At 38.4% G+C, this 17,481-nt stretch overlaps 1 protein-coding gene and 1 long non-coding RNA gene across 2 annotated transcripts in view; one reads left to right on the forward strand and one right to left on the reverse strand.

Annotated features, from left to right (window-relative positions):
- Window positions 1–4,127: 4,127 nt before the first annotated feature.
- Window positions 4,128–17,481, forward strand: part of Fam149a (family with sequence similarity 149 member A) — a 54,709-nt gene continuing 41,355 nt past the window's right edge. Inside the window, exon 1 of the mRNA XM_046418965.2 lies at window positions 4,128–5,125. Within this exon, the coding sequence (XP_046274921.1) occupies window positions 4,479–5,125 (647 nt within the window). The 5' untranslated portion in view covers window positions 4,128–4,478. The remainder of the gene's footprint in view (window positions 5,126–17,481) is intronic.
- On the reverse strand, window positions 5,660–10,069 carry LOC131423231 (uncharacterized). The gene is made up of 3 exons (XR_009224402.1): window positions 9,836–10,069; window positions 6,404–6,454; window positions 5,660–5,985 (listed from the first exon to the last, which is right to left on the reverse strand). It is a non-coding gene; the product is annotated as an uncharacterized LOC131423231 (long non-coding RNA).

The raw sequence follows: 17,481 nt of genomic DNA on the forward strand, positions 1-17,481 counted from the left end.
ACAGAGAAGCTTTATTGTTGGTAAATGGCAGAGACAGAATATGAACTTAGACATTCTAGCCCCAGAGTCTATCATACTGTGATGCCTCTCTGTGGTGCTTAGTAAATATTTATAAAATCAAAAAATATCTCTTATTGTTCAGAAATTTTAAAAGTTTTATCATCAAATTTGACAGTATTTTTTCTTTAAAGTTTCTGGTCTTAGTGTCATACTAAGTAAGGCAATTTCACTTCATAAAAATTCAATTAGTTATTCTGGTTATCTGTTTTAACTTTCATGTTTCCAAAACACAACATTTCTTCATAGCAGTGTGGTCATAGCTCCTAATACTTTCTCAATCATATAGTGAAGCATTGTCATGCACATCAGAAAAATAATCAAATTATTAACTAACCAAGATAAGCAGAAGAATTTTATCACATAAAACATTACTTTGACATTTCTAATTGTCTAAAATAAACACTGTTATAGATAGACACAATGATTTATTGTATTTTGGTTCATTTTCTTATTCTTGAAATAATGACTTGAGCCAGACCATTATGTCACATCACTTAAGACTCACCACTAAGAGAATGGCATGTTCTGGTAATTAATGGAGAAACCCGGGAGCATCTAATGTCTGGCTGAAAGACTGTTGATGGATGAACAATGGTCATGAAAGACCTAGCCTCTTGCTAAGAATCATTTAGCATGTTTGCAATTGTAGGTCGTTTTCAAAGGAAGGACCTTCAAACAAAAGGATCAATCATTCCTTCATGTCCCTTTTCACCGGCTGGCTGTTCAGAAAGCTACAACCACTACCTTACCCAACAATGGCACTCCCCGCCCCCTCCCCTGCCAAGTCCTGTTTACAATTTCTGTCATTCTCCCTATAGATTTGACATGTAAAATTATGACTATCATTTTAATTTGTAGCCAACTTTTTAGAGCAAATACACCCACTGAAGACTTTCATAGAAATATCAGAAAAATACTATGATTCTAAAGTGCCCTCCAAATTAAATATTCACTAGTCTGGTTCCTAGGGTTGTCATAACAAATTTCCACAAACTGGACCCTCCTAACAACCTCAACTTAACTTGATTACACTAGTCACCCCCAATCCAGCTTTATTTTCTAGATTTCAATTGCCTGGTGTTGACCACAATCCAAAAATATTAGTATAGTGCAATTAGGAATTAAGATATTTCTAGAAGGCCGGGTGCAGTGGCATATGCCTGTAATTTCAGCAGCTTGGATGGCTCAGGCAGGAGGATCTCACGTTCAAAGCCAGCCTCAGCAAAAGCAAGGCACTATGCAACTCAATGAGACCCTGTCTCTAAATAAAATACAAAATAGGGCTGGGGGTGTGGCTCAGTGGTTGAGTGTCTCTGAGTTCAATCCCCAGTACCAAAAAATTCAATTAAATAAAAAAAATATTTCTAGAGAGAAAACAAAAAAATCAATCATTCACATTACACTTATTATGGTATATTGTTATAATTACTCTAGTCTATTGCCAACTATTGTTTCTACTCTCTTTCTGTGCCTGTTACAATTTTCATTGGTATGTCTGTATGTATAAACATATATTGATATGGTACTATCCTCAGTTTTATACATTCACTGGAGGTATTGGAATGTATTCCCCACGAATAAGGGAAATCTACTGTGCATCTATACAGACTCCAAATAAGGTCACATTTACATGAATTGGGAGTGAGGACTTTAACATATCCCTTTGGAGGACACAGTTCAACTCATAACATATACGTGCAAACATCCCTTAGAGGATACTTTCAAGGATGGAATCTGGAACAGCATATAGCTTTTTGTGTTGCTTTATTAATAGTATTCATATCCCCAGAAGGGAAGTGATTAGTAATAAAGGATAGAAATATCTACCATCAGACATGTGGTTAATGTACCACTGTTCAGGTACAGTTGCTCTTCCTTTTGATTGGCTCTTAAGGCTAATGCCCCTCATGTGTAAACCATATGACACCCTCTGCCCACCCTTGCATGGATCCCAGGCTCACCTAAAATTACTCCAACTAAATTGGTCTTAACAGGAATTCCCCTACTAGAGAAAGAGCAGAAGATGCAACACTCTGAATCAGTGTTTTATGAATCAGATTAGTGGAGCTTCATTTATCCTAAGAAGCTCATCAGCTGTGCTCAGGAGGGGCCAGATTTCTGAGCCTGAAAAATCAAGAATCCTGAGATGTCCCAGTAAACAGTGCTGCCTCCAAGAGAAATAGAATGAGTTTAATCAGGCTTTACTCACTATGGCCCTCCCTCGCTGTCTGTTCCTTCAAATTACATTACATATGTTCAGAATCAATCAGGCTAAGATTAGTAGATTAGACTCTGAAAACCCTACTTCAGAAATGATCTCCACTTGCATAAAGAGTGACCTAATACTAAGGATTTAACTGCCCTATGAATCAGAATCAAAATTCTTGTGATATAAACTACAACAACAAAAAATTAGAAACTACTTTTCAATACTGAAGGGGTGTTTGGAAAAGGTCCAATGCTCCCATGAACATTCCACACTTTGGACACTCCTTGGTGAGTTGCTACAGAAGAACTGTGAGAACATGGAAAATGGTGGTGGGTCAACCCCAGCCTTGCATTGTCACAGAGGTGGCACAGCTCCCTGACACTTCTATCTCTGGTTTTGGTTGCTGCTCTTGGATGTGTCTGTGTTTCTCTTTCCCTCATTTTGATTCTTTATCGTGTGCCTTACATGCTGACAACTGCATACCCTTGCCTTGTCCAACTCTAATTATGATCTGACCTCCTTGCTACATCTCTTATTACTCTCTCACACACAAACTCTCTGCTTTCTCCAAGCTAATGGTGACTGTGGTGGTTGCCACCAACTGTATTTGTTTTCTGGGATGCTCCCCTGACACCTAGCATATGACATGAAGCTGATTATCCCATGCTCTGGGAAGAGCACAGCTTCTTTGCCTCTCAGTGCTGTTTGCAATCTCGAAGAAGAAAAGTGCCTGGAACGAGTTTGTTGTGGATGGTTGGATGCAGAAAAGTGATTACAACAGGTTGTCAGTGTCATAAGCGGGAAGTAGCTAGCTGTCTACAAAAGAACGCAAAGCTTGGCATTGCCATGGAAATGTACCATGGCTCAGAATCCAGTTTGATAACTTTTTAAAGATTAAAGCATATAGTTGCGAATGCCAATTTATTTTATTCACTATAAAATTTACTCTCTTTTCCTTGCCTCAGGCCAGAAAATACATCTTCTGAGATAAAAACAGAACCCCCTGAAATCAATGGATAAACCCTGTCAATATCTTTTTTAAACCTTGCTCAGTACTATCCCTGTGGTGCTGTTGATGTTCACACTCATACACCATGCTACTGTTCACAAACTTTCCCTCAAATTAAGCAAAATGCAGTTTATTCCCTTTAAGAGCTCACCCCTTTCCTGTCTTTGAATCTGTAGTTTGTATTTAGTCAGCATGATTAGTTACAGTTCTTAAACATCTAAGCTATACACTTTCTTGGCCTACTCTAATAGGTGTTTGAACATAGACACTATCTATGGATTTTACTAATTCAACTCTTTTATGTCCGATTTTATCTCCAAGTTCTTGGATAAAGCACCTCACTGTTGTTCCCATGTATCATCTTTAGTAACCCACTATGAACATGACCCTCAAAGGGACGGGGACAATGGGCACTGCCATTTCAAGTGTACTCCCCTGAATACATATTTTTACCCACCTTCCCCACATCAGAGACCTGACTGACTCTGACCATATCACATTTGGCCTTGTCAGACTGAATGAATTATAGAACCTTTTGGAACCAGGATTGTGTTTCCCAGGGCTGTGTGCAGCTTCCTCTCTCTCACCCTGAGCCTGCTGAATCTGGTGAAGCTAAGAGTGATGGAGAAATTTGAGACTGTTTCTTTAAGGCATGAACCAAGGAGGGAAGCCAGTGTTTCCATTGTAGACACTGCCCAGCTACAATCCTGGGGCCCAATTAGCAGTGAGCTAAGCAAGGTTCTGTTTAGCTTAGCAACCGCGGTCCCTGGGGCCTGTCGTGGTATCTCCAAGCAAGTCAAAGCCCCATCTACACCCTAAGCCCTCGGTGGTGCTGGCAGCAGCAGCAGTAGGTCCTTTCCTTGGGTTCCCGGACCCCTGACCCTCAGAGGTGTCCCGGCACAGGGACACAGAACGCATTGCTCCTCGCGGAGGGTGGCGGACTTCCCGCTGCGGATCCCGCAGCTCAGCACCCTGTGGGTGGGTCGGGCTGTACTGGAAGGTCTATCCCAACCCCAACCGTGCGGAGCTGAGCATCCGAAGAAGGTTTCCTAGGGGTGGAGAGAGAACCGGAGGCCACCAGGACTCCACCGTGTCCCAGATCCTCGCTCGCACCCGGGCGGCCGTGGATGGAGCCCAGCAGCACGGCTCCTGGTGTTCTTGGGCTTCTGGCAGCAGCGAGGACTTTTCCAAGGTCAAGGCATGAAGGTTGCTGTGTTGGACCTTGGGTCTCTCTTTGCCAAAATCTTCAAGACTTCGACAACGGCGTCCCCCGAAGTTCCCTCGCTGGTCGCCTCCTCCGGCCACTCGGGAGGTGCTGCTACCTCGGGATCAGCGGGCTCTGGCGGGGGCACTTCGCTTAGCACGACCCGGACCCTGACCCTCTTACCCTCCCTAGCTCCCGACTCCTCCTCCGCCTCCCGTGGCCCCGCCACGTCGTTGCACCCGCTGCTCACCGCCTCCCACCCCAGGGTCTCTGCCACTAGTCGCACGGCAGAAGCATTAAGGTCCCCCTTTTCATTACCCGGTAGCCCAAGAACACCGAAAGTCCAGCCTCTGCCCCTGCCTCCCCCCTGCGGCGGCTACAGTGCCACCAGCTCCCCCGCCCACCTGGGGCCCCTGGCGCGGCCACCCCCTGGCCTTGGAGGAGTCTGGGCTGCTCTGCCCTCTGTCGCGGGGGACAGCAGTATAGTCGCGAGCCCACGGAACCCTCGCCAGCCTGGCCCTGGAGAGCGAGAGCCCAGTTCTTGGATCGCTTCTGAGCCTGGCCCCAAAACACTGGTCTTCACCTTGCCGGACATCGGTGAGGAGTGGGCCTCAGACAGCGACTCGGAGGACAGCGGAGAAGGGTGAGTAGCTTCAAAATGCAGGCATGCCTTTCTTTGGTTGAGACCATTCACCCCCACCCCCCACCCCCACCTGCCAGACCTACCATCCTAGGTGCACTTCAGAAAATGCGCTTTTTGCAATAACTTCCGCGAACTCCCCTGGGGGTCCTGCTTGCTTTTGAGCAACTTTTTTAGAGTGAATCCTCTGCTGTTTACCAGTGGAGAGGAGGACTGAAGGAAAGGACAAAAGTTTGTTTCTCTTCTGCCCAAAGCGTGGAAGCATGCAGAATTCAATTATTTGATTTACCCAAGAGCTTTAAAGGAGCCTTAAAGTCTCTTTCTTTGCCACAGAATATAGCAGATATGCAAATAGCTTAATGAAACCCTGGCAACAAGGATTTGATTTCAAGAAACAGTGAAACACTCTGCGTCTCTACTTTCTAAGGATCAGCCCCAACCCTAATCCCTGGTGGGAAGGCTTTCCTTCATGTGACATCTAGTTAATTAATATATGTATCATAGCATCTGACATAAGCAGGGACTTGTAATGCTCAGTATATTTCCCCTAAAGGTCTTCAGTTCTTGCCATTGTGTTAAGTTACTGCAAAAAGTTGACTACCTCTATGGGAAAGGTTTCGATGTGAAAACACACACACACACACACATTTCCCTACCAAGATCAGTAATGAATGTTACTCTTATGTCATGTGTGTTCAGAATGAAGGCGAATTTTAATTTTTAATGAGCAGACCATATAGCTAGCTATCCTTAAACGGGTACAAATTTTTCATCCTTTTGAACGCTACAAAATAATAGTGAAATAGTCCTAAGAAAGATCAGAGGAGCCCATTCACAGTTGGAGGTTTCTGCATTGTGATCTCCTGAGGGAAGAAAGGCAGGTTTAATATCAGGCTATTTCCTAGCTTACCTGCTGCAACCCCACCCCTCATCAAAAACCAAAATAACCCAAAACCAAAAAACATGTTCTGACTGGAGGACTTTTGTTTTAAGACTGACTCTTATTTATTTCACAATTTAAATAATTACAATTTTACAAAACAACATGACATTCATTACAAAGCTAAAACAAGCAGCTAAATATTATGAAGTTATCTCCTTTCTTTTAAAATATTGTATTATGAGATGTGTTTATCAACTTCTGTTTTCCCTGAGGAAAATTAATTGCACTTGGAAATGGCTAGGGTACTATGCTTAAGGAATTAGACCTTTGTTATCAGCAGCTGGTCCTTAACATTTATGCAATTAATGATTCATGAGTAAACAGATCTACACACTGACCTTATATTCTGGTCTCAGTGCTTTTAACAAATAGGCCCAGGAATATGCAGCCTGCTTAGCAAAAGAAGTGGAAATGGTTTCAATTCTTGAACATATTAGCCCACATTTATATTGTCCAATACTTTATAATAGATATATTTTGAACAGCACTGTATTTGGCATTATTTACAGAAAGACAATTCTGTATAAACAAACACATCCACTTTCACTAAAAGTTAATAAATTGAATTTTGGATAATTGCCTTGAGAAACATGCACATGTATTTCAAGACTCTTCCTGATGAAGCATGTTTTCACATAGTATTGTCTGTAATAGCAGATGAAGGCATGAAGGCATGGACAGAGGCAGAAGAGCAGACAAAACTCCCACATGCACACACATACAGTTTTCTTTTTAAATACATAGCTGCTCCATATATTTATATGTATGTCTCATGCATGGTAGGCAAGGGCTCTACCACTGAGCTACATCTCTATCCCACACTGCATTTTTTTTTCTTAATCACTAAAATGCAGAAAGGGACAGAAGGAAAGGATAAAAGTATTGAGGCAATTGTTCCTTATTACAGACCTTTTAAATTTGAAAGACTATTTTTCCATCTTGGATTTGTTTGGTGTTTTTTTGTTTTTTGTAACAATGAATAAGTAAACATCATAAGACAACAAATATAAATTCTCTCCATGCCAGCTCATATGTCAATTAGCAGATAAGTGCTGCTGTTAGCCTGCTTAGTTAATATTAAATTCAGTATTTGATGTTCAAAACCCTGAAGACATGAAAAAAGAAAGATGGTTAATGTAGAAGTAAGAAGGAAAAAAAGATAGCTTGACCAGAGAGGATGTGAATACATATAAAAGCAATGGAACATATCCACCAGGAATATAGATCTAATTTTAAAATGATGGCACTCAGTTATTAAAGAAAATCCTAATTCACAGTTCATATGTGTATATATATCTGATAACCTGTGCAATTTACTTTTGATCTGACCTATACTTGACCTTTGTTACAACTAAACATAGCAAAAGTACAAACATAAACAAACTCTCTTGCACTTCAGAGCCCCCACCCTCAGCCCAACCACCATGATGTTGATTAGCAGCTTGGGCTTTGAACTTTGACAGAAATTCAACAAATGAATGATCTGTGGAACAGATGCTTACCTTGTTCCTTCACAGACATACTGGCTGCTGCTACATATGAACCAGGGGAGAGAATACTGAGTTCTCTTTCTTTACCCAATGTCTTGCACCCCTAGATAGGTTATCCACTTCTTTCTATCCTGACCTTTTTTGCCTCCAGATACATTTCATTTATACATTATTCTGCATTTACCCTGCTTTTCAGTGTTCCTCATCCCTCTTCAGGCTTCAGTTTTGTACTTCTGGTTTGAACCACACAATTGCCACCTTGTAAAGCTCTTATTCATTTCTTTTGCAAATAAAAGAATCCTAGCAGTTGATAGGAAAGTAGGTGGATTGAGGTATGGAAGCAGGTGGGCAGTAGGAAAGGAGGTGGGCAGATCAATAATGAACATATATGAATGTTGGTAGGTTGTAAACTTCATGTAGTGACAAAGTATTTCTGTCTTTTGTAAGTCATTGTCATTAGTTGTACTAATTTCTGAATGATTTGTGGTCTATTGTTGAAGTCATGTTAGCGTGGAAATATTGCAGTAGCTGTAAGAAAGGTTTATCAAATTAGCTGGCAATAAAATCACCAGAGTGACTCATACCTCAATCCATCCATCACTGAAGCAGGCTAATATCTGAGTGAAGCCTACAAACCTAGAAATCGGTCAAATTGGATTCCAATCTCAAATCATTTACTATCTAGTAATTCTGGACCAGTTATTCATTCCAAGCTGTAGTTTTCCTTCCTTGATAAAATGAAAGTGACAATAATACTTGCTGCAAAGTATTCAATTGAAGTAATATATTATTATTAATAAAAGCACTAATTGAAATAATATATTAATTGCCTAACACATGGAGAAGTATTTTTTTTTCAAAAAAACTTATTTACGATGACTATCTGCTTTTTGGTACCAAAATTAACTTTGAACACATTTGATTATATAAAATATTTCCGGTAAAAAGAAGAATGAGATATAAAATGTTTTTCTTATATTATCATGTGAATGTAATAAATGACATCTTTTAGTTCAATAATTTTGGAGAACAAATTACATTACATGATAATTTTTCTTTTTTTCTCTGCAAGTCTTGTAAAAGATAAAGGTTAATTTCATTAACATGTTACGACTGATTTCTGTGCTGTGTAATACCAAGAGGAAAATGTATTTACTACATGGGGATCAAACTTTTAATTTTTAGGAACAATACAGAATAATCAGTAGCATCATAAGTTACACATGGCTGATTCTTTGTATATCAGTTGTTCATTCTTCCTGTAATCTGTGATTTACATTTACATCTCATGTCCTTTATTACACTATAATCACTTTGTCTTATGATGCTTATAGCAATATAGCCCACAACATTTTCTTCCTCATATAATCCACTTTCATAAATTCCTAGTCTCAAACATCTAAAAGCAATTTAAGTATTCTTTTTTTAGAATAATTATTGTCTTGGGTTGTTTTGTTTTGCTGTCTTGGAGTTTTCCCAGAGATAGTGATGCTTTCTGCTGGGACTTTGCATGTCCACAGACATAAATGTTGAGCTCAGTGTATGGTTGTCATGTGTCTATTATTTTCTATAATAGTCACATGACCACTTTCATTAAAAATAGTAATGAACTTGATATGGTCTTCCACGTCTAGCATTTGCTTAAACCCAAGAACACAATTTTGCTCTGCTATGTATTTCAAAAACAGGTTTTTAGTTTTTTCTAATATAAAAATTAACATGTATAGCATTTGATGTCCCAAGTTCATAAAAACAATAATTATGATATGCAATGAGAACCATTTAGACTTGTATAATAGTAACGATTCTTTTAAATTAATCTAATTTTTAGAGCATGGATTGAAGTCATATTGAAGTTGATTTAAATTCCACTTTATTATTTTTCTTAGACTCCTAATTAAGTATTCACATTAAGCACCTTACTTAACCTCTTTAAATTTCACTTTCTCGTCTGTAAAATGGAAATTAACAGTACCTATTCACATAGATATTGTAAAGACTAAAAGAGATAATATATATAGTATTCTCTGTGGTGGCTAGCACATAAGCACTCACTAAAAATTTATTGTTATTATTTTATAATGTTCATTGTTATAAATATATTTTTATTTATCACCCACTTTGTACAAAGTACAGTTTATACTATGATCTGCAGTTGTTAATGTGTTATTTTTCAAATACTAATGGTCAACTTGTATTTAACAGTTATCTCATCCATCTAATATTCATACAGAGCTTTACTTTTTTAGTAACCACAGAAAAATTGGAAATGCATCTTACCATCAAAGGGTAGGAAAAAGTTGATGAGTGAACCAGGAGAGGTTTCAGAACACACAGCTAGGAGAGAAGATGCTCATAGATTGAGCTATAGGAAAAGGAAAGGTGTCAGAGACTGGAGTTCTAAAGAATGGGTAGCACTGGGGAACCTATATTTGGGGTTTGGGAGGACATTCTAGGAGACTAGAACTGTGAAAAAAAGCATGGAGGTATAAAACTACATGGCATGTGAAGAGTATAATTTGTTAGGAACTAGCTTTTAGAAAGCCACGGGAGGCTTGGATACCAGGCTCTGTTTAGTTGACACTGGAATAGCAAGCTACTGCTTATGTTTAGGCAGGAAGTGGCCTCAGCAAGTCTGAGCTTTGAAAGGATTAAGTTCATGCATAGGGAGATACTAGAGTCTCTCTCAATAAACTGTGTGAGAGGTGGGAGTGAGACATAGAGGTGCTTGGGGATGAAGTAATCAAAAGAAAGATATTAGGATGACAAGTATCGTACCTTAGCAACACGTTGGGAAGGATGAAGAAAGCAAGGCAAAGAGCTTTTGTGTGTCTGGGAGGAAACTGTCATCAAGGTGAGAATCCCAGAAGTGGGTTTGGCAGGTAGATGAGGAATTCACTCTGGTGTATTCTTGAGTTGAAGTCTTAGGAAAACATCTAAGATAGACATAGAAAACATCTTAGGACAGAAATGGACAAGCATGATGGATCTTAGAGAAAGGTGAGGACTGCAAATATCCATAGCTCTCCCTCTGTGGGTAGTGAATGCACACAGCAAGTATAAATTATTTAACAAATTACATTATATACTGTGCAAGGTACTTAGTGTTCCCTATTTTTGTCGATAAATATTTTAAGACCTTTTCAAATAAGAGATGTATCCCCTCTCGCTAGACCAGTTTTTCTCCAGGTGGGCTCCATTAAGTTACCTGTGAACAATTACCTGTTGTTACCGTCTCCCTTTCCATGAAAAGGACAGCAAGTAAGGATAAGCATTTAGAAACTTCTACAGAGTACTTTATGTCTATTCGACTCTAATAATTAAATGTTAGTTTTCGTATTTTTGCATCTTTTAAAATCTTATTCATTAATTATTTATTTATTAATAGTAAATTTATTTACTATTAACTTATTTTTCTTATGTTTCTCTGATGGCCAGAATGAATTGGAAATTTTAAAAATGGTTGGACATTGCAGATGATTTGAAAAGCATTGAGTAGATTTTCCTAGATACTTTTTGATCCAATTGATCAAGAGATTTCAGTATGTGAGAATTTAAAAACCCCACATGATTATTATATTTCATTCTCCTTATAATGTAGGGCTAGATATCATTAAAATAGTCTCTTTGGTGAAAGATGAGATTTTTCTAAGTTGTTCAAATGATGCAGAGTTGATGCTCAGTTCACAATGGCTTTGAGAACTAGGGCTGTGGGAAAACGGCCTGTGGACAAGGATCCACTGTTAGGAAGGAGGGACTTACTGATACTTACGATTGCTTTTATCAGAGTTGACATGGTAAGTCAGCAGCAGTGTCTGTGTCATGTCCTGTCACAATTGCCTTGATTCATTATCAGTCTCAGTGACAGTTTTTCTCAGAAAGCATAACCTATAGACAGAGGACCTTTGACAAGGAAATTTATACGTATGGCAAGCTCTCTTCTGTGGTTGTCAATCTATAGTCCATTATTGAGAAGAATTCCATGCTTAAAGCTAATAGATGGTTGCAATTTATTAATCCCTTTGAATTCTATGGGGAAGAATCATGTTACAGTGAGGTCAGTGATCTCATGCCACATGAGGAGATTTTCCCCTAGTTTAATTTCTATTTGAAGATTAGATTCTGCCAAAGTAGCAGGAATTAAACTCAGTTAACATAGGTTTGAGCCTCCTTCTGATGGTTATGTGTATCTATAACATTCAGTGAGAGTGAAGAAACCCACTTGTTCTCTGATGGCCTGTCCTTTCTGGAGTTACTGAAATGATTATAATCTCTTCTGGTCCTTCTTCTTTTTGGCCCAGGTTTCCTGCACACACCCATGAAGGCCCTTCATATTAGTGACCTCTATCCCTTACTTCTGTGATATTCCTGGGAGCCCCTGGAGACAGCCTGCTGCTGTCTCTATTTTCTGAAGCAAACATTTCAAAAGGCAAATGAAAACACTAGGGAAAAAATATATCTGTTTTCCTGATTCATGAATGGTTTACTACATATCCTTCACATACAGAGAACACTGAATTCCCTCCTGGGTGCAGTGCAAATATTTGCTTCATTTAACAACAGCCAAACCACATATACATTTGTGAGTATGCATAATTTTACAATCCATAGGCAATAGCTTTTATTCGTTACCTGAACATTTTATGATCTTACAAATAGTATTATAGATCACGTATATAATAGCACATGATTCATTAAATAGTATGTACTATTCAGGAAGTAAAAGAATAAACACTATTCATTAAATGAACAATGAAAATGCCATCTTTTATGAAGCACAGAAAGTATATAAAGGCTTTCCAATGATTAAATATCTCTGAACTTGGAAGAAAAGTTGATGATCTTTGCAAATGATAAAAAAAATACTCATAAAAACTATTTTTGTTTAGTAAATTGATTATTGCAGCTAAGTTGAACTAAATAAAATGTTCTTTTCATATGTACATTCTTCTTAGAATAGTTGTCTTCTTACATAACCATAAATTTTGAAATTATATTCAAATAATGTAGCTTTATGTAGTGTCAAGAATGAAAATGAGGACAGACTCTACCTTGGATACTTATGACTTCCATCAGGATTTTAATATGAATGATTATATTTCAGAGAATGTCACTAGTCATAAAATGTTTAAAAAATGATTTTTTAAGATGAAATATTTAATTTCATTTAAATTCCTAATATCAGATAGTGCAAAGTCTTAGAAATTATCCATGTATCTGCAGGACTCTTCATAATCTAGGTGAAGTAAGAGTCTATACTGAATAAAAATCTCTCACTGCAAACAAACACAGAATTTCATTGCTAGATTAATGAATGTAAAATAAATCCTAGTAAATTTTAATTTAAATATATGAAGAAATATTTTAGAGAAGCAAGTGGTATGTTCTCAAGAAAAGCTCTACTTCAGTTAGAACTTTATTTATGTATTAGTGTTAACATTTTTGTAAACCTGTTAACTGACTGATATGAACATTATTCAAATAAATAATATTTTATAAGCATTTGAAATACATATTTTATTTTCTAATAAAGTACCAAACACTGCACACATGTTTTATAGACATTATAACAAATTTCCAAAACATATGCACAAGATAGGAACTTTATTTTCCATTTTACAGGTGAAGAAGCTGAGGCTCAGAAAAGATAATAAATTGTCTGATTCTACATAGTTACTAATGAAAAACATAAGATTTAATTCCAGACAGTCAGACTATATTATTTACAGATATGTGATATCAAGGGTTTTTAATGGATTATCTAAGATAATAACTAGGATTAAAATCTGCTTCTAAACTAATGTGCAATATTTTTCCTGAAAAAGAAAAAAAACTGACTCTAAGGAATTATACTCTTTCCAATTGAAAAAATTTGAAAAATAAAAAAATCATGTTATTAAGTAATCTAAAAATATCTTCCTCAAAATAATGTTCCTGTTAGTACTAATAAGGAAACAAATGCCTATTAAAAAGTCATTTTAAAAATGACATTTTAAGAATAAAACATTCATTTTGTCAATTCACTTTAATTCATTATGTAATCATGCTTGTTATTAATTATTTTGTGTATATTTAATGCCAAATCAAATATTTTATTCATTCTAGTAAAACACATAATGAGAAGCATTGTCTTACTTGGGAAAAAAATGGAGAAGCAATTAGATATGGCACTTGCTAGGCAAGGCTGTCTCTGTGCATTAGCATTTTCCTAATTAGAGCTTTCACTTAAAGATTTAGAAAAAGACTTATAATTAAATATTGACAACTGTAATCCTTGCCAGGCCCTAATACTCATGTTTACTATTGAGTGTTTCTTCCACATAATAGTTATCATTTTAGATCTTGTTTGACTGCTGATTTCTAAACTCAATGATGTATTTTTGAAGATCTGGAAAATAAGTTTTTTTAATTTTAAAATTTACTGCAGTGATGATTTTAAAATTAGCCATTAACTAAAAAAAAAAAATCACAGGACTCTACAAAGATGTAAAAGAAGTATTGATTGCCTTTGTCTTATTTTTGAAAGGATACGCAAGGCTTATTTTTGGCAAAACATGGTTGTTGGTTTACACCGTTTGCTCTCATACTTGCAAATCTTGCCTGTATCTTTACGAGATGGGTTAATGAAAAGAGACACGTGCTAATTAAGGTTAGGATTTACCAGTTCTCCACAGACTTTTTGCATTCCTGCACATTCTTGGGGATATGCCCCAAATGCCAGGCTCTTGATGGCTCTTTATTGGGACTATTTCTCACAGTTGCATTTAAAATGATCACCCTTCACAGATGAGGGACAAATTGCAGGCTGGCCACTAGTTGCTGCAAAAGAATTATTGCCATGTTCAGTGTTTTTGTAACGTAGTCAGCTGTTCATGCTGGTGTTTTCTAGAACCAAATGGTCACCCCTGTAGGAACAGGATTCAGAGAATGAACACAAATTATGACACTCTAGCTACTGCTTTTCCCCTAAGTAATAAAAGTCTTTTACCTCTGATTCAGGATTTTACTGCTTCTCCAAGCCATCTACAAAATCATGACACAGCGTTTTAGTCAGCTTTTGTGTTTGTGACCAAAATATCAGACAAGATGAACCTAGAGGAGAGAAAGTTTATTTGGGACTCATGGTTTCAGAGGTCTTAGTCTATTGATGGCCAACTCCATTGCTCTGGGCCTAAGGTGAGGCAGCACATGGTGGAAGAAGGGCCCAGTGCAGGCAATCTGCTCTCCCCCCATGGCAGCAAGGAAGGAGAGAAAGAGAGGAAAAGGAAGAACAACCCTTCCAGAGCACACACCCAGTGACCCATCTCCTCTAGCAATGCCTCACCTGCCTAAGGTTACCACCAGTCAGTCCGTTCAAACTGGGGTGGACTGATTAGTTCACAGCTCTCATAATCCAATCATTTGCTTCTGAATATTCCTGCACTGACAGATACTTTTAGGGAACATCTCCTATCTAATTGATAACATTCTACCCTTGGCCCACCAAAGCAATTGTCCCTCTTACAATGAAAAATGCATTTAGTCCATCTGCAAGAATTCCATAGTCTTAACAGTCTCATCATTTCCCAAAAGTCCAAGTTCAAAGTCTCCCCTGAGACTCCAGCAAACTCTTAGCCGTGAGCCCCTGCAAAAATCAAAAGCAAGTTACATATATCGAGTATATAGTGGCTCACGGCAACTATTCCCATTCCAAAAGGGAAGTTTAGGGGCAAAGAAAGAAGGAATGAGACCAAACAAGATTGAAACCCAGTTGAGCAAAAGGTCCCCTAACTCCACATGACTAGCACATCTACGACATATGATTGTGAAATGTTCTCACTGAAGGGCCTGGGAAGCTCCCGTGCCTTTGGCAGTACTGGTTGAAGTGCACTTGAGCTTTCTGTTAACCTGGCTCTCCCCACAGCCAACGGCTTTTCTCAGAAGACTATCCATATTAGTAGCATCTGCTAACTCCTAGGGTCTCCATTCCAGCTTTGGCTTCCCCTTCACAGCTTCCCACATTATCTTCTCTGGGGAAGCCTGCAGGGATACCAACCTGGCTTGCTACACTGTGCCTGGCCTCCCAGGCCTTCCTTTGGAATTTCAGTGGAAGACTCCATGACCCTTTAACTCCAGTATCCTGCATTCCTGCAGAACCAGCATGGATGGTGTCAAGATCTGCCACCAGCTTAAGCAGAACCTGGGGCCCCTGGAATCATGGCTGCAGTGGCCTCTGAGTGCCTGTGTGGGCTCAACATGGTAAAACAACTTTCTAGACCTCCCTGTGTGAGCACAGCACCCCAGTGATCTCAAAAGAATTTTCCCTTCTATATCCTTGAGACTGTAATGGGTGTGGTCTTGCAAATTCTCAACATGCTCTCAAGCCATCTCTCCTGTTGTAATGTACAAAGTACTTAGCATCTTTTAAGTGCTATATTTTCTTTAACAAGCACAACTTTCTTGGCTACAAACTGCAAGTTTTAAAAACTCCTTTAGCTCTGTTTTCTGCTCCCAGTTCTCAAGGTAAACCTGGCTAAAAGCTGATAGCAATATCCATGCCATTGACTGAATGCTGTGCTGTCTTGATATTTCCTCTGCCAGACTAATGCATCCATCACTTTTAAATTCAGCCTCACATGAAGTCTCAGGATAGTGGGCAAAATATATACAAGTTCTTTGCCTTATTTCCCCTTGAGCACAATCCACATTCCTATCATCACTCTGGTCTTCTGAGCTCCTACCAGAATCACTGTTTAAGCTCCACTACAACATTCTAAGGCTTTTCCAACTTGTATTCCCAAACTTTTCCAAAAGCTTCTGAACCACATAGTCAGGTTAGACATAGAAGTGACCCTACTTCTTGGTACCAATTTCTTATTTAGTTAACTTTTGCATCACTGTGACCAAAATACCAGACAAGAGCAACTTAGAGGAGGCAAAAAAAATCTTTTGGGGGGGTTGTTGGGGGCAGCTCATGATCTTAGTCCATAGAAGGGAATACTCTGCATCCAAACCATAACACACACTAAAATGCTAGCTTGAGACACAGTTTAATGAAATCTCAGATCCTTCACATTTCCTTGACAGCCAACATTATGGTTTCACGTAATTATGTGATAGCAAATTTAACTGGCATACTATTTTATTTATAAAACCATCTTTTTATGCTACAACTGCAAGACAGAAACTCTATTCTTAAAATCTGCAATCTTCTATACTCCATAATATTTGAACTTTCCAAAATTTTGTGGCATATAGGAGAAGGAGATACACTTTGACACAGTGAGAAACTTGGTAGTGGATAGTCACTTTGTTATCTGCGTCCTCCACTCCCAAACATGTACATCCATAGTCAGAAAAGGACAGAATTATGATAAAATTCCTAGATGCATTTAAAACATGATTTTGTGAGTAGAAAATTTAACTATCATATATTCGTCCATACTAGAGACAAAGGGTGTTTAGTTTTCAACATTTTAGCATTTCCATAGAACACAGAACAGTGATGGGCTCATGATAATGTAGGTCCATGACAACAATTATCAATCTCTGCTGGTGGCATCTCACCACCTTTCAGTACTTTTTTTCTGTAAATAATAATGGCATTTTGGACTTGCTGTTTTGTGACATGAGTCTGACACTCCCATCTTGAACCATATCCCTCTCACTGAAAGAGTACAATGCTAAGTAAAATACCTGCATCCACATCCGATGCTGTCTTGACCATGACCCTTGCAGAGGGAAGGAGCCCAGACAGTTTCTCAAACACAGAGCAATCATGCTCCTTTTCTATAGCTGATCAGAGCCAGCTTGGAAACCTGAGGAAGACACTCAATTCATCAGCTGGCCAGCAAGTAGGAAGCTCTGCCCAAGAAAGAATATAAGTGTAATGAGGTATGTTTCTATGAGGATTTTGCATGGGAGGTGAAAGGCAATCAGTAGGGTGA

The sequence above is a fragment of the Marmota monax genome, unplaced genomic scaffold, assembly GCF_021218885.2.
Source record: "Marmota monax isolate L192 unplaced genomic scaffold, Marmota_monax_Labrador192_F-V1.1 WCK01_AAM20220418_F8-fsc00345, whole genome shotgun sequence".
Classification (NCBI taxonomy): Eukaryota; Metazoa; Chordata; class Mammalia; order Rodentia; family Sciuridae; genus Marmota; species Marmota monax.